This window comes from Pocillopora damicornis, chromosome 8, assembly GCF_964200805.1.
Source record: "Pocillopora damicornis chromosome 8, jaPocDami1.2, whole genome shotgun sequence".
In the NCBI taxonomy this organism is placed as follows: domain Eukaryota; kingdom Metazoa; phylum Cnidaria; class Anthozoa; order Scleractinia; family Pocilloporidae; genus Pocillopora; species Pocillopora damicornis.
Genome location: NC_142677.1, coordinates 14,196,100 through 14,215,319, shown reverse-complemented (window position 1 = coordinate 14,215,319; position 19,220 = coordinate 14,196,100). Strand labels below are relative to the sequence as shown.

Here is a 19,220-nt window from a genome sequence, read left to right as displayed (position 1 = left end):
GGTACTTCCTCATTAGAAGAAAGTTAAAAGCTTATTTACAGCACAATCAGTTAACAGTGCAATAAAAGGAAAAAATAATGTTGAAAATGGATTTTATTCTCACCAATGTGGAAAAAGAACATTTCTCAATCAATTACCTTGGGTTGGTTGAGATACATGTTCATTTTGCATACATAACATATCAACACTGCTGTTACATTAAAATTATCGTCTGTCCCACCACACATTTAAATGTAATTTTATTGAAAATCAGGAAGCACTACTGAAGCCCTTTCAATCTTTTTTTATGTAAAAAAAAAAAAAAAAAAGATTCAAAGAAGTGGACTAGAAACCCTGTCACACTTCAGGAGGCAGTATAATTTGAGCAACATCTGTGTCACCAGAGGCCAGCAGGTGGGCTTGCAAATCATGGATCCTCAACATCATTTACTAGTCTGTGATCATTTCTTCTTTGATTTCCCATGCACGTCGCTAACATGAGAACAAAGAAACAGCTTGACTATTAAATTGTAAACACAGGTTATTAAAGATTACATGAAACATTTACAAGTACACAAAAATATTTGATGGACGTAAGTGATCAAATAACTAAACAACTGACTTTAGAACAAATAATCACACACTCCGACTTAAAAATTACATTCATCTCAAGCATTGTGAAAGGTCTTTAGTTAGAGGATTTATAATCATTGGAAACTAACATAAATAGATTACCTAGTTTGATTGTTTATCTGCAAGTCAAATGAAATTTATTACAATAAAAACTGTTTCAGATTCCACCACAGGAAAGAATAACCCTGTAAACCATGCCCTATTCACAACAAGCTCAGTTGGTAGTAGCACCCAAATATCATTTATGAAGCACAGGTTCCAACCCCATAAAAGCCTGAATTTTTTTGCAAGCTTCTTTTCTGCAATTGCTCACTGTAAACAGCAGTTCACCAGCAAGGATTACAGCTTTTTAATATCAAGCATTGGAAAGAATATATGCAAGAGAAATTAAGTAATGGTTACTAGAGTTACTTAGGTTTTTCTTTATGGCTGGTGACTGATGATTTCTGCCATACAGTTTTAGTACAGTTACATAGACCACAGCACACCCATTACTCACTCTTCTATGTCATCTGTGTCTCTGACATTTAACATCAATGCCCCAGCATCCAAGAAGACCATATTTTGGGAGTTTGAAATCTACAAATTAATTGTAAAATATAAAATAATCAAACTGCCTGTGGAATGATGAAGGCCATGTCAAGATATGGGTCAATAAAGATGCAAAGAATTAAGGAGAAAAAAAAAGAAATCAGTAAAATAAGAAAGGATGGGAGAGAACAAGAAGTACAATTTGGTTTTTCCCATATTATAACACACTTGTGGTTGTCCCAAGTGTAATATAATATTTACACTTAAGCAATTAATCTAATTCAATATTACTGTACAAAGCTAATCCTACTGTAGAGTTTCAATAGCAGTATGGTTGGTACTCATAGTTATTTGCCAAACAAATGAAAAAAGTATGGTCATGTTAATTCAAAAAAAAAAAATGTAACTACAATTATCTTCTCCCAAATAGTTCAAATGAAACTGCTTTTCTTTGAAGAAGGGGACAGACAAGGAAGGCATACTTGAGGAGGGGCTTTACTTTTGATTTAGGCCAGAAGAAAGGGTACCATAAACTGCACTTTAAATTTTATCCCTAATTTTTGGAGAATTACAATGAATCAGACCCTCCCCCCATCCCCCTTCCTGTCCCATTTTGTCTTGAAAGGTTTAAAAACTGGGAATCCTCTGATGAAATTTAGCCCCAAGGAAAATACATTTGTAAAGCTAAGTTGACACAAGACAAAACCCTACCGTGTTTGAGACATTTTGAGCTGCTCGTATCCGTCTCAGCTTCAAATAACCTGGATTTGACTTCAAAGCATTACCAAGGTGAACATTGTCAAGGATAAACAAATATTGACTCTCACAGTTATGCAGTCCATATTTTTATGTACTACATAGAGGGTGGCAAAGAGTTTTTTGTGTGACGCATGGTTGCAGCCAAATTAGTAGGTGATGTGTGAATTTTGCAAAAAGGGAAGTGTAATTCATGAATGAATTTATGAGCCAGCATGAGGCAAGATTTATCTCCTGAAATGTATGTAACCTGCAAATTTTTTCTCTCATTTTGTGAAAATCTCAAGATTTCCCTTAAATGTTAAACACAAAAAGAGAGATTTGAAGTTGATTTTTAACATAATATGTAATGCATTCATTTTTCTTAAATTTGTACATGAAATGGGACCAGAACTCCTAGATGTATTTTGGCTACATGTAGAATCTACATCAAAGGATATCAGAGTGGCTGCCTTAGCCTCTCCTTCAGCCTGTACAATTTTTTGCTGTCGTTCCTGTATTGCCTTTTCCACCTGGTAATGAGCTCGCTGTGCTTCCTGCTGAGCTGTAGAAAAAATGAAATAAAATAATAATGACAAAACTCTACTGTACATTTAATGCCAGTTAAAGAACATACAAAACAAATTTCAAGATTTAATATCCAAGGAAGAGTGTGTACAAGTCATCCATTTTTTTAACAATCCAGTGTAACATAACCTCTGAATTCTCTTTAGTACTCACCGACTTGTTTTGCTTCAATAGCTGCTGTGTACTCTCGGCCAAAACTCAAGTCAGTCTGGAGAATTTAAAGGAGAGCATTAGCCTTACAAGAAAGACATTTGTAAACCATAGTTTTAAATTTAATAAACAAGGCATGGTGCCACTGTCCTGCAGAAAATGTCAATGGTTTGCAGAAATACAAGCACAAACAAACTTGTGATGTTTGTGAAAACACAGTAGATGGGAGATAATAGACTTACAATAGACACATCATCCAAAATAATGAAGAAATCCTTAGCACGATCTGTCAACTGCCTTCTGATTAACAGACTGACCTATATGTGAAAAAGAAGCAACAAGAAGGAACATGTACAAATTCTTTTCACTCATACTAATTTTACAACCCTTCATGTTTCCTTCATCACTAATAAGTGGTGTACAGTAATATACCACAACTACTACATGCACATGCAAAGATGCTTCATGGAAAGCTTGAGACTTTGAATTCAAGCAGACAATCATTTAAATATTTCTGTGCATATCTAAACTGGTTTCTGGACTTAATTTTTTTGTCACTTTAATTTCCAAAGATATTTTAATTAATGTTTCTCAGATACACGTAGCATTGGAATTGCAAGTTGGAACATAACACAAGTTAACACTGTTCTTGAGATAAAAATTGTCATAACCTAACTTCTGAGATATAAAAAATGCAATGATGTAACATACCTCTTGACGCATTGTGATAAGCTGTGAAGCATTAAACTGAGCCACAACACTCTTCAAAACCTACATAATAAAAGAAACAAACACCAATGCTAGGTAAAAAATAACATTAATTTTTAATTAATAATATAAATAATAGATTGTGCTTCCTAAAATTTACTGATTCCAGTCTTTACAACTCAATCCTTCCAAATGAATATGTCCACATTATTTTATCTCTCACTCAATCTTTTGGATAATCCTTAAGAGTGCTATGCCAACTGCTTAAAGGTAAGTCAACAGTCTCAACTTGAAACTCAATCCTTAATACTCAAAACTACCTGGAATTTGAGGATTGAAAATCAAGGCTTTAGTTTTGCGGCTGTGACAAAATTATCCATTCAGAAGCAAAAAAACCCCAACCTAATAAGCTTATTTCCGAAATATAACGGAAAGTTTCTCAGAAATGTAAAGATTTTATCAGGAAAATTTTAACCATTTGCACATTATGATTGCTAGTTAGCATGACACCACAGTCTTGTTTTGCAGACAATTATGCATCAATAAACAAGTTTGTTAACCACATTTTTTCAACTAGTGTTCATTTCTAGCCACATAGCAAAAACTCTGAAAACTGTTCAAGATGAAGGGGGAATTGTAAAATAGACAGAAAGTTGTAATATGTCACAGAACTTAGCAACGAGGCTATTCTATGCTGTTAAATATAAACACTTGGTGCAGGCAATAGCTAATGTAAATGTTGCAGGTGTTGCTTTCTTGAAGCAAGTACTTTTTTTTGATTTGTGTCAGGCTCTGAAGTCAAACTTGGTAATTAAAGTAACATTCAGAAAACTAAAATTGTGCAAGATGAAGAATGTTCAGTTAACACAATGAAGAGGATCACGTATACAGTGATAATAATTTGCAAAGTTATTGCTAAAAACATCAGAACTAGTTCGAACAAAGTTTTGCCACTTCAGCAAAAAAATGCATGCTGTAAGGTTTTTAATCCCACAAATACGACAAAAGGTAAGAAGCTTCAAGTTGCGTGAAAAGTTAATTGCACAAAATTTCCTTTGCTTCCTCATTTTGAGGTCCTTGAAACTCATTTCAAGTGTTTTGAAACTCTAATTACACTTTTCAAAACTTGACTCAATCCCCTTTCCTTGAAATTCTGGAGAATCCAGGATTGACAATCAAGAATGGAGTATCAAGGATTGAGTTTCGAGGAGCTGTCAATTTACCTTTGAGCAGTACCATATAATCCGGTGCATAGATAAAAATACCTCTTTGATCATCTTTTATTTTATTTCATCTTACACCAACACCACATGTGAACTTAAATTGCAAAATTGGAAATGTCAAATGCTATATATATTTTTCCAGGAAGAAATTGATATTTAATACCAATTAGTTACATGAACTATGCACCTCATTCATGATTGAAGGTAAAACTCTTTCATCAAAGTCCAACCCCAATTTTCTGTACATGTCAGGAAGCATACTTGCTTGAGGACGGGCAAGCACTCGAAGGCCAATGTTAACCATCTGGAGATCTAAACAATGACAAAAAACAAGTAATAAGCAGCAAAAATCAGAAACATTTCCATGGCCCTCTTTTCAATTAAGAGTAAGATCTCTTCTCTTAAAACCTGGTACAATACAAAGTCAGCTTATAACTCACATAAGCCTCTTGGTTTCTCCATATGTTTCTTTGCTACATGTTAAATTTTCAGCCATATTGATGAATATGTTGTTTCTTTTGTTTCTACTGATGTATAATAATTTAAAAAATGGCAAAATAAACAAACAAACAAATCAACAAAATAAAAAAAATAAACATCACAACATCAAAATAAACATGATTGTGTTTTTAAATAGAAATAAGAGAGATGGTAAGTTTTGAGCTCAGTAAAGAAATGGAGAAAGATGTTCTTTGTCTTGTCATGAGTGTGGGACAAAGGAAAAAAAATTCTGAGTCCCCATGAGGTGACAAACATTATGCCATTGACGTCGCTGATCCTAGTAGTATGCAGGATACATGTCATATGAACTTCATAATAGACCTTGCTCACCGTGGCATCTCCATGGCTCAGTGGTAGAGCGTTGGAACGCGGAATCTGAGTGTCTGAGGTTCGATTCCTCTTGGTAACTCAGAATTTTTTATTTGTCCCTTGCTTGTAACAAGACGAAGAACATCTTTCTCTATAATAGTGTTTCTTTCCTAAGGATACATATTCAGTATGTATATTGGTTTACTTAATGTTGAAATTTGTATGTTCATCCAGCATTATTCATAATTTGTTAATATTGGAACATTGAAAAAAACACTGATGAACTTCTATGAACCTTTGCTCCCAGTTGGAGAAATAATCTTCCTTGGTTTTGACCTGATGTCATAAATGATGGGGTACTGAAACCATGGTATCCTGTAGAATATGACGACAAACAAAAGCACTGATGAGTTGCACATGTTATCTACTATCTCAGACTACAGCCTAACAAGCTTTACACATATAGAACTGCTGGGTTAACCCCACAAAAAAAGGAATTACAATAAAAACATAAATGTGCCCTCTACATTGTTGCAGGATGAAAGCTCCTATGAAGTGAATTATGACATTTCAACTATGATAAGGTTTGACTAGATTTACATAACCTAAGCTGAGATTGGTTGGTTTTTGAAAGCCTTATTTGGAACATTTTATTAAATATTGTTCCCTTAGGGAGGAAGAGGGGAGAGGGGGTCGGAATCTGCTGTCAAACAGCTTTCCCATTGAGTCATCCAAGATATACACTGTATTTGTAAAATCATCTGATGTCACCATGACCTGGCCTGTCAAAGTTTATTATCCTCCCACAATGATTAACTGGACCTGAAAGGTCAGGATGGAGCTATCTTCTAGCCTTTATTTTCATATTCAAACATGATTGCTAGACATATTTCTTATTTCAAAACAAGCAATGTGATCAGTGCTGAATGATGTTAATAATTTTTTAACAAATTATGACCATTCAACCTTTATTTCTGGTGACCAATTGATTACTTTGACAACTTTAAAAAAGGCTGGGCTTTGAGTTTTGTTGAATAGATAACAAAAAAAAAACTCTACCTGAAGTGAAGGCCTTCAGTATAAATGTTATTTTGGATTCCTCCAATTCTGCTGAATATAATGGCCCTGTGACCACCCTCAACTGCCAAAAGATAGTTCAAAAGATAATTTGCATGTGTTGAACCGATTACCACATTAATTAATAAAGTAAGATAACATCTATCATCTCTCTAACTAGGAATACTCCTTCACAGATCTAACACCGAATTTTGTTGACCTATAACTAGAAGGAAATGTTTGTCACACAGTAAGGAGAATCCAAATTGATCTCACTTATTTGACATCTCTTGACTTCCTTCCCGCTTTTTTCCAACATTTTGACACAGGGGAAACAAATGGGATCAACGTCTGGTAAGAATTGAAGGGAGGGGTGGGGAGGGGAGAAGGGGTGGTTGAAATTTGAAATTTGGTGCACTCTTCATTGACCGGAATGAAAAAAGTCCACCGATTCTAACCAGAGTCAATTTAAGACGAAATGATACACTTACAAGTTGTAAAATGGTGATGAGATAAAAAAAAAAATTGATGTAGAAAAGTATGCACAATTTATTGTCTATGTACAAATTAAAAATTACATAAGACAGGCATCGTATAAAAAAAAGGAATAAAAGCAATTTGTTCGATTTAAAAAAGCAATAAAAAATATGTACAGAAAAGCTACACGAAGAAAAACTTGAGCCAATTATACTCAATTCACGACAGGACAGTAACGAATACAATCGTGAATTAGAAAGCTTGATCGTGTATTCGTGAAAAGGAATATCATATCGTCTGCTAAAAAGTGATCTTGCCTCTCGCGAGTCATTAAGACTGCATTAAAACTATACCTGTGTAAACAGACTCCTTGATTCCATATGCAGCTGCTGCGGCTGCGACTAGAAATTTTAAGCCAGTTCCAACTCCTTTCGGAGCTTTTCCCATGCGTCCAGCAAACTCGGTGAACTTGTCTGCCATCTTGCCTTCCTCACGTGTAGTAATACTTTTCAGATCTGACGTAAGAAAAAAGAAAGGTTACTAAGCTAAGGGAGGCTACCAAGGTCTCAAGAAACAAAATGGCGGACAGTGGAGCCAAGAAAGCTAGTGAGGAATTTTTTCAGCATTTAATCAGTTCTTCGGAGAGGTAAGACGCTTTAAAATATTTTTTTGGTGCAAATAAAATACGATGGTTCTTAGAGATGACAATTTTCTGTTTAGTTGCGTGGATGACAAAGTTTGTGTGGTGGGGATCTTCGGAAAAGACAACATTGGCTACAAGTCGAAAGCTGTACATCTGAATGGAACTATTGGGAAAGAAGTTTTCAAGGTTTGTTTCGAAATGAAGTAATTCAGATATAACCTTCTTCTCATCTAATTTCTTTGAAGGAACTGCTCTTTATGTATTTTACACGAATGACATTAAATGGACATCAAAGATTATCGGATGAAATCAACAAAAACAACAAAACTCCTATAAATATGTATTTTACTTAAACCCTATGCATTTGCATCTCATAGATTGACTTTTTAGATGGTACATTCAAGAAGAAGGATACAGATGAATTTTCAGTGAGTATCTTGTGAGATTCCAAAGCTCGTGTTGACATTAAGTATCTGTAGGATTTGTAGCATTTTAATAAATACCATCAGGTGATTTTGTTAAGTCATTGTTTAAGTAATAGTAGTATTCATGCTTCTAGTTTCAACTGATTAATTTTCACTAACTATTTTTCTTTTCCAGTGCACTAGTGAATTGCTTTTTTGCTTATTTTCAGTGTGACATTAATGTCTATCATGATGTAGAACAGAGAATAATCTATTTACACCTTGTGTCTGTTTATGATGTGTCAAGACTGTTACAACTTTGTAAACAAGCTCCACAAGATGCACAGAATGCAGTAAGTTTCAGTTTCAAATTTAGTATTAGTTTTAGAATATTTTCAACATTTTTCAATTAGAGAAACATATACAGGTGCTAGTACAGGTAAACATCACCACTACCTTTATAAGAATGACATCAACGTTAATAATGATGATAATTTTAATAATAATAATAATAATAATAATAATAACTTTATTTGTATAGCGGTATATACAAAAGCTCTATATCGCTTTACAATCAAAAGAGAAAATAACTAACTAACAATAACACTAAAACAAAAAGTCAAATGAAAGCGAGTCGGAAAAGATAAGTTTTCAATCTAGATTTAAAAACATCAACTGATCCACTTAATTTAATGTCTAAGGGAATATCATTCCATTGCTTTGGGGCAGCGACCGAAAAGGCCCTGTCCCCATAGCTCTTCAGGCGCACATTCGGTACTTCTAATAAATGTTTGCCAGCAGACCTAAGATTTCTTGTAAGGTTATATGGGACTATAAAATGACTTAAATACGGAGGCGCCAGATTATTGAGAGCTTTAAAAGTTAACAGTAATACTTTAAAGGTAATTCGCTGCTCCACAGGTAACCAGTGTAGCTCCTTAAGGACGGGGTGAATGTGCGCAGCCCTAGGTTGATAATGATGATGATAATAATAATAATGATGATGATGATGATGATATGGATAGTTCTAATGAGAACAAGTATGACGCAGACAATAACAATGATAAGTATGAAGACCTCAACAACAACAACATTTTGTGGCAGAAATGACAAAAACAAGGACATAAAAAATAACATTGCATAGCCCTGTAAACATCTGGCCTATGGTGTTAGCTTTGAATCAAGGAACTCTCCTGTTCATATCGACTGCTTTCTTATAACTTTTCACCAAAGAAACATGTTCATGTCCTGTATGTACTAGGAAGGTTATTTGGATTGATGATATTTAATTCCTTGCTCTGATATTCAGAGGGTTAAGTGTATATTTGATCCTTCTGCTCAGGGGAAGCAGATATATGTGTGTTGTTGATGATTGAATAATTACAGCTACTGCATCTCAGGGATAATTGCTTCATGTATTCCACTACTATGCCATTTTACCATATTAGGCAACAGAACATGCCCAATATGCCATTGAGGCAAAGAACTTTTCAGCACTTCAGGTTTTTTTGTCAGCCATTATGATTATTTTGTCTGTTACAAATGCACTACTGGGATCAGTACAAAGTTCAGGTGAGGTTTTAACACAATTAATATGTAGTATGAGCAAACATTTTGCTCAGTGCATGCCAAAGTAGTCTGCAGCTTGCAAAATATCGGCCCATATTACTGTATGTATTAAAGCATTGAATAAGGTGTATATATTCACTTATCCTTGGAGAAATGTTTTGTTAGTTGGTTATGACTGCTCAGTTCATTTTGTTTCCTAGGCTTCTCATCAGTATTGGATGTCCCATGAATTTTATTATGCCTGTGCATTACTGTTCCTGTTCTCTGTCTCTCATATTGTTGTTGTAAGTAATTACCTAGTAAATAGTTTCTTTTTGTTGTTGTTGAGGTTACTTCAGTTCATTAACTTATTCTTTTCAGGAATGCTTGCAAAAAAAATTTTTAAAAGAACAAATCTATATGACTGAACCACATTTTCAAAGTTTCAAAGTTTCAAAGTTCATCAACATTTTTTTAATAATTGTGTGCAACTGTAAGTGCTTGTTCTACTTAAATGAATTATTTGGCCATCAATTTTTCAAACCAATAACTACCTGGTCAAGTTATCCACTTTGATTGGTTGAATAATTGTCAGTTATTTTTTGAAATGTTTGATATAATTTCAAGTTAAAAATTCTCTGTTCAACTTTTACAGCTTCTGCATCCCTCACAGACTTTTGATCTGAATTACATCAGGCTCTTTCGCACATTAGCTTCAACAAGGTAATTACAGATTAACTAAATTCTTATTAGGTAAAATTGACAGAATTCAGAGGATGGAGAACTTTTGAACATAAAATGAACCCTAAATTTTTTGCCATTGTTTGAAAGAGCTCCAAGTTTTTTAGTTACTATCTTTTTGCAAAAGGCTTTAATTTGTTTTAGAAGACAAGTATGGTTTCAAAACTGTTTTGTGGATCTGGGCTATGTAATCCTCCATATAGATGCTCATTTCCCTTGTGAATAAATGTTTCATTGCTTTGCTAATTCCATTGCAGATAAAGATAAAAATTTTTATTACTTTCTAATAAATGGAGAGATACTGTACATACATGTAAAATGCAGTTACATGATTGTGCAGGAGGAAGGAGGTTATAAATATCTCTATCAGTCATTTCTTGAAAATAAATTCACTTGAGATCAATGGGAAAAGAAACTTTTCAAATAGTTTTGTTTCTAAATCAAAGGTCACACACAAACACTCATTCACCTAAAAGAATTTTACAAAAATGAAGAAAAAACACTGTAATATATTTTTCATGTAACCTCTCAAATCATTTTGTGCTTTAATTTATAACTTATTATAGACACCAGTTACTGCCTCAGATATCCCAGCTGTTATCTGGTGTGGATGGTATTCCTGACATTTGGAGGCAGACTGGACGGCCTTGTATTCCCAGACTGGTGTGTTCAATGAAACAGGTCAGTTTATCTTTTATTTCTTTCCTCATCTGTATGAGTGATTTGGTTTACAAGACAGGGCGTGAAATTAATTATTTTTTCTGATAGCCACTTGGCTCCTAAATTCATCAAAGTGGTAGCTAATTCAAAAAAAGTTGGTCGCCATTTTGAAAAACAAACAAAATCTTTTTTTTATGCTGTCATCGTTCTAGAAATTAAGTTAGGGAAAAGATCTTTAACGTGCTACAAAGGGGACACTAGGATGGATGATATGCAATGTTTAAGCTCACCTAAATCCAAGATGGCATCTAGTTATCAATCGAGATGCATATGCTGTGTTTTGGAAACAAACTTAACCAGGAAGTTTGCCGCGGATTTATCTTTGCAAATCTTTTTAATTCACTATATCTCTTGGTAAGGTTATGATGAAACATTCTAGTCGCCAATTTGGCGACTAATTTTCAGGATTTGGTCGCCAAAGTGAAAAATTTAGTCGCATTGGTGCCTGTATTAGGCGCAATTTCATGCTCTGCAAGACAGAACCCAGTAGTAAGTATTTAGGTGTGTAAATGACTTGAACATTTTTCATACAATAGTGTTAATGCTTTGCCAATTTTTTTTTAAGTAAAAGATCAACTCATGAGTATTTCACAGATTTGGTTGTGTGAACCTCCAATTGACTAGTAAAGGGTGAATTTCACAAAAGCATATTAATTTTGTTCTTTTTCATGAGAAGTTATAAATACCAGGTGAATGTCTGAATATTAACCGAAGACTTTTTCACTATTTCAGCGGGTTCCTTTCATGGATCCTTCACAAGTGGTAAGTTTTTGTCAACATGAAATTTAATCAAAGCAAAGTGTTCTTAATGATGATATCATCCATATGTCTCTCCTACAATACATGTAGATCATGAGTAAGAACCAATCAAAATGTGTGTATAATTCAGTTAATTATAAAAACACAACTTGCAAAATGCAAGTTGGGTTCATGCTCAGAGCAATTGATATGAAAAGGTGCCATCACATGTTCCTCCATAATTGTCAATATTTACTGTGCTTTAACTTACTAATCATAAGAGTACAGTGTCGACTGAGTATGAGTATGCTGAAATATTGTATGTTTCAAATGCAGTCAGGGAAAAGCCAAGATACTTATGCCAGCAAGACTAAGGGAAAACAACAAGTAAGTTGAAAAAAAAAAAAACAACAACAACAACAACAACAAATGTAAGGGTGTTTAAGACCTTGGTCAAGCTTCCAGTCATAACACTAGGCATTTAATAGTCTGATTCCTTTATTTTCAGAATTTATGTCGGTTTAAATTGAAGGTTTTTGCATTTATTTTAGAGCATCACTCCACAAAAGAAACTTCAGCATGCTGTAGAGGATCAGCTGTACAGCATAATGAGAAAGGCCAGGCTCCTTGGAAGTCTTAGGTGGGGTGTATAACTAATGTGCAATTACACTTAAAAAAACAGAATGCATATTTTTGCAGGTATTAATATCTGTTTGCAGGCATGATTAACTCTAAATGCCTGCTTTTAGCTGTAGTATTATTAACCCCTTCTGCAGTAGCTGAATGTAAATTCCATAGTACTTCTTTGCAGATCCTTAGCTGCACATAATTTCACTTGTAACTTAAGTGCACAGGCATGAATAATGGTGCCCTTTTTTAAATGGTTGGAGCTCACCAGAGGGTAAATTGCCATTTTCTTACAAATGAGGGTAGTGACGTATCATTGTTTATCCTTTCTTGGAATTGAGTAACAGCTTTCTTAAATAATTATAGAAATAAACCTATTCCCAATGTGAAAAAGGGACAATTTTTGGTTCCTTAACCATTGGATGTCCTATAAATTTTACTGATTACAAATTATAGTTTTTTTAAGATGCCCAAATAGTGACATTGATGTGCCTCCTCTGTTTCGTTTTGATTTTTGGCTTGTTCGTTTTTTGCATTAATGTGAAAATGTTGCTCTAAATCTACAGTTCCAGTTCCCTGTTCACTGTAAACTCAAGTCACGCCTTTGTTCACATGCAGCCATGTTCAACCAACTTCGACCCTGTTGCAGTTCTCCTAAATACTTTGGCTAAACCGGCTATCAACACTAAATGGGGTAAAGTAAACATTACTTACTCTAGTGAAGCACGCTTCTTTTTTTTTTTTTTTGTCTATAAGAACGTGTAAAAAATAGGAAAGGCCCCGATAGTTTGTTAACTCTGCGTAGCCGCTCAGGCACATTACTTCTTGTAGGTTTCTCTCCTTGACATCGAACGATCACGTATGCATGCACCTTTGCGAAGGAATAACATGAGTACGGAGTCCAGGGGTTTCAAAACTACCGCCGCCTGTAAAACCTTTCACTGCCGTCTGTTTAGCCTACGAGTACGCACCCGTGTTTGTGTTTCCCCTTATGACAGCCGCCTATTGCAGCATCAGCGGCTGCTTATGGAGAAAGTTATTGAAACTCCCAGGGAGTATTTCCTCAATTCCATCTCGTTCGGAACTTTTGCCCTCAGTGATAACAAAAAAAAACTAAACCAAAACAAAAATAAAACTGGCAAAAACAAAACAAGCACTCTTCTGTTCGGATGCGTGAACACTTGTTACAGGCATTTTCAAGCGTTATTGCGATACTGTAATCTAAGACGGCAGATGAGCATGAACCCTCTGTTTATCTGGTAGCCGAAATTAAAGTTAAGCGTCTCTCCTTCAATTTCTTGATGGTTTTAATTCCCTACGTAATAAATAGTTTTTTTATAATTGTTCGTAACTGTTCCCGCAGTGGAGAAGAGTCCTCTTCTGAAGAATAGCAAATTCCTTAAGAGAGAATTCTCAGAGTCCGGAGGGAACAGCGAAGCACGTTCCACGGATGACGTGTTGTTCCGAGACTACCTGAAACAGCAGATTGATCTCTTAATGACCGGAGATGGTGGTCGAGATGGAGTGGCTGAGGGACGCAGAGGAACGCATGTAGAGGTACAGTATTTAAAAATTTCACTATTATTTTCCAGGTCTGGAAGTGATATAACTTTAGAGTAAGATGCGGAAGAACGCATGTTTAGGTCTTACTCTATTACAACGACATTTTTCAGCTCTGGAAGTAATATAATTTTACAGTGCATGTAGTAGTGGGGGTCCTGAAAGTCATGGAAATGACTGAGAATGAGCTTTACGAACGTGAAGGCTCGACCGAAATACTTTGACTGAAAGGTCACGTGCATAAACCAACTTCTCGATTTGGAAATGTCAGCAGAGTACTGTGTAATGGTTGTGAAAAAACATGAAATTTGATCATTTCTAAAGATAAATAGTGGTACTTTAGGCGCACTAGAGAACATATGGCCATGTGGTCTTCGGTGTACACGATTAGCTTAAGGCGAAAGATAATGAAGGAAGAGAAAGCAAAAGGGTGTCAGCTAGATACAACTGTATGTAAATTCCATCTTCGTAGTGTATTTCCTTAAGCTTCTGCAATGTTTTTTCCAGCCCAATAAACTCTTTTTTCTAAATTCTTCTAATCTTTGTAAACATATCCCAAAGGTTTTCTGTTGGTGCTTTACATGCGCTGATATTTGACGTTCATAACTCGTGTTCTTTGGCAATGCAGGTTCCTTCTTGCCGTTTATGGGCGCGTGTATCGCTTGCTCTATATGAGTTCTTCTTGACTCCAAAGAATGACTTGATAGCTCCTCTCACCGCCATGGCATCTAATCTAGATCTCGACATGAAATTCTCTGAGGCGTAAGTACTGCTGTGTTTTGTCCAGGTTTTTATAGAGTAAGGTTCTATAAAGCAACGTCAGATACGTTTTTCAGGCAAAAACTCTCTTTACGAGGATGGCCCTTAAAGGTCATTCTAAAATGTCTTCCCACGGATGTGAGGTACATGAAGCTCAGCGAAGGGAATCGTATTAATGGTCATTTGTTAGTTGAGAGAAGATACAGAGGGTTTAATGAGCAGGTGAATAATTCAATTTTGTTTGTTTGTTTGTTTTTGTTGTTGTTGTTGTTTTTTTCATGTAGGCGCTGTCGGAAGGCGATACCTGTAGCAAGAAGTGCTTACTTAGAAAATCTTCCCTCACATTACACCCAGAATGTTCACTTAAACCAGGTATCCAAATATGTTTGATCTTTTGTTACAGTCGGTTTTGTTTTTTTGTTAATTTGTTGTAATTTTATCTTTGCTTGTGCCATGGTAACGAATTTTGAACACAGTTTGGTTTCGTCTCTCTGTATTTTAGCTGTCTCAAGCACTTCGGGTGTTTTCTTTGCACGCTCGCGGACCTGCATTTGAACACTACGCAGCTCAGTTTCAGGATGAGTGTAACAAGGTACCGTTTGTCAACGACCTTTTATTTCCCGTCATGTAATTTTTTAATCAGTCAGATACTGAGGCAATTACCGATTTCCTTTTGCACTTTTCGTGTATTTTCGTTCACTTTTTTGGTACCGTATTTTCTTTTGTATTTTCCTTTACGGTGTACACGACACTCTCCAAATGAATACATATATCTATGAAATAAGTCTCTTGTTCAATTTTTCGTTAAATGTAGGTATGGATGAACGGAAGACAGCTTTGTGAGGAGCGTAGCTTAACTGGACGTCACTGTGTTTATCCGGTAAGGATTTTGATGATTGGTTTTCAAAGGTCGTAAAAACCATTCTAGATATCACCTCCTTGTAGTCCTTTGGTCATATAAAGCATTGCACGGCATGAAACACATGATGACGCGCGATGGCTTGGAAAATCAAGATTTATGCGCAATTCGTGGGAGTTATTCTCGCTATAAGACTACATGTATACCGCTCATCTGGATGCGAACAATCTCTCAATTGTACAATGCTCATCTAACTACAAATGCACTGATCATAGTTTCCTGCATTTTCTCTGTAGTACCACCGTGTCCCTGCAGAAGGCGAGATGCCCTCCGATCCAGTCTCCGAGGAATCCAAGGAGCTTGGGGTTAATCCATGTAAGCCTCACTCAAGTCGTATCACCAGCGTCAGTGCCTGCAACTGTGGAAGGATACAGGATCACAGAGAAGATCCTTTTGATCTCAAGGTAGATATTTTTACTGCATAATTTTACAAAAACATTTCTTTTTTTTTTTTAGATGAAAACAATAATCAAAATGGATGTGAAATGCCTATATTTCCTTGAATTCGATTGATATATATAATAAATTTCTTTTAAAAAATAGATTAGATCGAATAGGAATTTCCCCCTTCAAATTGACCTTTCCCTAAACAAAATTGAATATCTTTTCATTACATGTATGTTTAGTTTTAACCGTAGATCCTCCTTCGGATGAGAATGACGATTTACGTAATGTTATCCGGTGAACGTCAGAGCTTAGTGGTTCAAAGCAGGATCAGTTATAATCCCTGCTTAACTACCATAACAACATAAACATTCTCGATAGCAGCTACGTGTAACCCAGGATTAAGATATTGACTGGGTCTCCGGCTCATCAGCGAACTCGTGCTCGAAAACAGGTCTTGGTGTAATCAAATTTTACGAGGAACTGCTACTTTTCAATACCCTCAAACTGCTTCCGTTCAATGACAGCCTTTCTACGGAGCTTTAGCGCTTAAAGTGCGCTTTAACCAGGCAGTTTTACTCTTACCAATCTACAAAAGTTGCTCGTTTTGAAGAAAATGAGTTTGTTTTGATCTATTCTCCCTAGACAGCTAACATGGACTTCTTCAAAATTCTCGAGTCAAAGTGCTGTTTTTCGCTGGTTCATCTGTTCTTTCCATTTCATCCAATCGCTCTTTCTTCAAAAAACTCCCACAAAACCTCTACGGAAATATCAGATGAAGCCCCCCTCCTGGAAATGCCATCAGAGATAGTCAGTTTTAAGGGAGAAGAAGTCAAATCCGGGGAAGTTGGTGGTGAGGGGCACGTGGGTGACGAGACGTCCAACAGTGAGACGCCCGCGGTACAAGTTGCCCCGACAACTGGATCCATTCCCATTCCAAACTCGGGCGTTGCTGCGAGGACAGACAATTTGGGAAGCCTTGGGCACAGTGTCAGTTCTACCTACGGGGCGAGTGGGTACCAATCTACGCTGGAGATGATGAGTCATGAGGGGTCTGAGTTTAGGAGTATGCCATCCGAGTTCAAGAGTGTTGTATCCGTGGGAATTCCGGGAGAAATAAGCATGGGAGATTCCCAAGATGTCCTCTCCGCCGTAGGGGAGCACGTTCCCGGCGTGCACTCTTTTGAAAGATTCTCATCGCGTGATGAAATGGAACAGATCTATCTGGAAACCATGTTGAACAGTGATTCGCCTCCTGGTATTCTACCCCGCTTTCCTTCCTGGTCGCTTTGTCGTCTGGGAAGCGCAAGCGCCTACAATCCCGCGAAAGGTCTGGACCAACCGGGATTTTTCCCGAACAGCAATTATCTGTTGGCTTGGGACATTCCTTTGCTGAATGAAAGCCAATCAGATTTAACGAGCCAGTTTGATGGAAAGGGCAAGCACTTGGGGTCTAAGCAAATGACCGAAGAAGCTTGGCCTACGCTGAATGAACTCCCTTCTGCCGGAAGTAATGTTTCGTCACTTCCTCTGCACCAGGCTCTGACTTATGCACGTCGACAATGTTCAGATTATAAAGCAAATACGCTTCCTTTGATATCGAGTGCAGTAACAGGGAAAGGTGCGTCTGGGGCCTCTCGGCAGCGGGGTAGAGCCGCCCGTGAAGGGGCGCTACCGACAGTGAGGGCCTATATAGGACAGGAATATGAGTGCCCAAGGGGACATAGGTGAGTAACGTAAAACTGTTTCGAAATGGCGTTTGCACTTGTTAAATTGCGACTGTCAAAAGTGTATCCCAGAAGACATTTATTTGCTGAAGATTTTTTCACTGGTTCATTGTGGCAGAATTATTGTACGCTGACCCTTGCACATTTTCTTGATGTGTGTCTGTGACTCATGTTTTATTTTCATTAATTCCTAAGGTAAATTGTTGTAAGACTAAACGCTTTCAATCAATTAAAATTTCATTTCATAAAACTAAATCGTTGATAATCAGGGATAAAGCATAACGGAAAGTCATTTTGATTCCAATAATATTCTTTTCAATTTTACCGTACCTACATAACGTGTTGGGACATTTTCAGTGAAATTCACGTCTCCTAGAGTATTGGAATTAAAAATCACTTCTTCGTTCTCAACAATAAATGTTTGACATTCTCATTGTAATTCTCAAGGTTTATCTGCTCAGGCCCGGACAAGATGGTGAAAGCGACCAGTTCCGGTCACGTCAAGGAAACAGCCCAGAAACTGGTGACGTCAGACATGCCTCTTTACTTCCCATGCCCCTGTCGCTCGTCAAAACCTCTCATGGCTCAAATGATGCGCGTCTTTATCGTCACACCCGATTCACCTATACTCGTGACCCTTAACCCGCGGGTTCAACCTTCCCTTCCGCCATGTCCTGTGTTTTACCCTGGTGTTAATGCGGGAGTCACTATTCCCCCAGGAAGTTTCTGTGTACTGAGATTACCGTACGTGTATGTCTCAGACGTCGGTCCAATTCTACCACCCGGTGATTCGCAACCGCTGTTGTCGTGTCGGGTATTGAAGGGGCTGTTTTCCGTAATGGGGCTTGTTCAGGAAACTGCGAGAGAAAACCTTGTTGAGGGACGGCGCTAAGTCTTAACTGAGCATCTTAGCGGCTCCAGTCGGAGAGAGTTTCGCTCCCGGAGGCAGAAAGTAGACAAAGTAAGAGTTTGACTGACTTGCAAGTTACCCATTGTCGCCCCGTAAGTTGCTCAGATTGTTACGTTAGGTTGAGTGAGGAGCAAAAATAACCTAACGCTAATGTAAAGCTTGGTTTCGTGTTGTTAATAGACACTTTTAACACGTTTCTCTTGGGTCGACGAAAAGAAGATTTTGTTTCAAGCACACGATGAAGCCCAGTTTGAGATGACGTCTAAGTTGAATCGATAGATGTTAACAAAACGACAAATTAGAGACGTTTTAGTGTTTGAGGAGGGATTCATGTCTGTCCGGTGTCTTGGTTGAGACTTTTTTACTTGTAATTCATAGAGGAATTCCATGTAACTTTTAAATGAGGAGAGTCTATTCTTCAGATACTTCACACCGTTCCGGAAAATCACTCTGTTTGAAAATTAAAACGTAGCATGCTATGACAGTTATGGCTTTGTTAGCGACAGAGGAAAAATGTTCAATTTAAAAACACCAAAGTGCAATGAAAATTGAGATCAATATCAGTCTCTGAGTAACTGTGCCCTTACCCCCCCCCCCTTAAACCAATAACAGTCAACTGATAAGAATTAAGGGTTAATGTTGAGTAAGAG

At 36.8% G+C, this 19,220-nt stretch overlaps 2 protein-coding genes across 2 annotated transcripts; one reads left to right on the top strand and one right to left on the bottom strand.

The window, feature by feature from the left end:
- Positions 1-75: 75 nt before the first annotated feature.
- LOC113669038 (prohibitin-2) lies at positions 76-7,407 on the bottom strand. The gene is made up of 11 exons (XM_027185032.2): positions 7,244-7,407; positions 6,417-6,498; positions 5,653-5,732; positions 4,735-4,859; positions 3,328-3,387; positions 2,859-2,933; positions 2,620-2,674; positions 2,340-2,443; positions 1,855-1,932; positions 1,112-1,191; positions 76-471 (listed from the first exon to the last, which is right to left on the bottom strand). The coding sequence occupies exons 1-11, from the start codon at positions 7,368-7,370 to the stop codon at positions 441-443; spliced, it is 897 nt and encodes a 298-aa protein (XP_027040833.2). The 5' UTR covers positions 7,371-7,407; the 3' UTR covers positions 76-440.
- A 38-nt stretch (positions 7,408-7,445) lies between these two features.
- LOC113669044 (nonsense-mediated mRNA decay factor SMG8) lies at positions 7,446-19,055 on the top strand. Its single transcript, XM_089214103.1, has 19 exons — positions 7,446-7,536; positions 7,611-7,719; positions 7,911-7,961; positions 8,168-8,290; positions 9,707-9,790; positions 10,141-10,208; positions 10,793-10,907; positions 11,679-11,708; positions 12,021-12,071; positions 12,236-12,324; positions 12,878-13,005; positions 13,675-13,868; positions 14,500-14,633; positions 14,915-15,002; positions 15,133-15,222; positions 15,445-15,510; positions 15,786-15,953; positions 16,579-17,660; positions 18,108-19,055. The coding sequence occupies exons 1-19, from the start codon at positions 7,469-7,471 to the stop codon at positions 18,550-18,552; spliced, it is 3,183 nt and encodes a 1,060-aa protein (XP_089070229.1). The 5' UTR covers positions 7,446-7,468; the 3' UTR covers positions 18,553-19,055.
- Positions 19,056-19,220: the final 165 nt, after the last annotated feature.

Bases quoted from the DNA above. Each gene is read 5' to 3' on its own strand.
- LOC113669044 (XM_089214103.1), top strand. From the start codon at position 7,469: ATGGCGGACAGTGGAGCCAAGAAAGCTAGTGAGGAATTTTTTCAGCAT. The intron at 12,325-12,877 runs GTGGGGTGTATA...CTAAATCTACAG, and splicing joins AGGCTCCTTGGAAGTCTTAG to TTCCAGTTCCCTGTTCACTG. The intron at 15,954-16,578 runs GTAGATATTTTT...TATTCTCCCTAG, and splicing joins AAGATCCTTTTGATCTCAAG to ACAGCTAACATGGACTTCTT.
- LOC113669038 (XM_027185032.2), bottom strand. From the start codon at position 7,370: ATGGCAGACAAGTTCACCGAGTTTGCTGGACGCATGGGAAAAGCTCCG. The intron at 3,388-4,734 runs GTGCATAGTTCA...TTTATTATGTAG, and splicing joins TACCTTCAATCATGAATGAG to GTTTTGAAGAGTGTTGTGGC. The intron at 1,933-2,339 runs ATATCCTTTGAT...GACAATGTTCAC, and splicing joins AGGCTAAGGCAGCCACTCTG to CTTGGTAATGCTTTGAAGTC.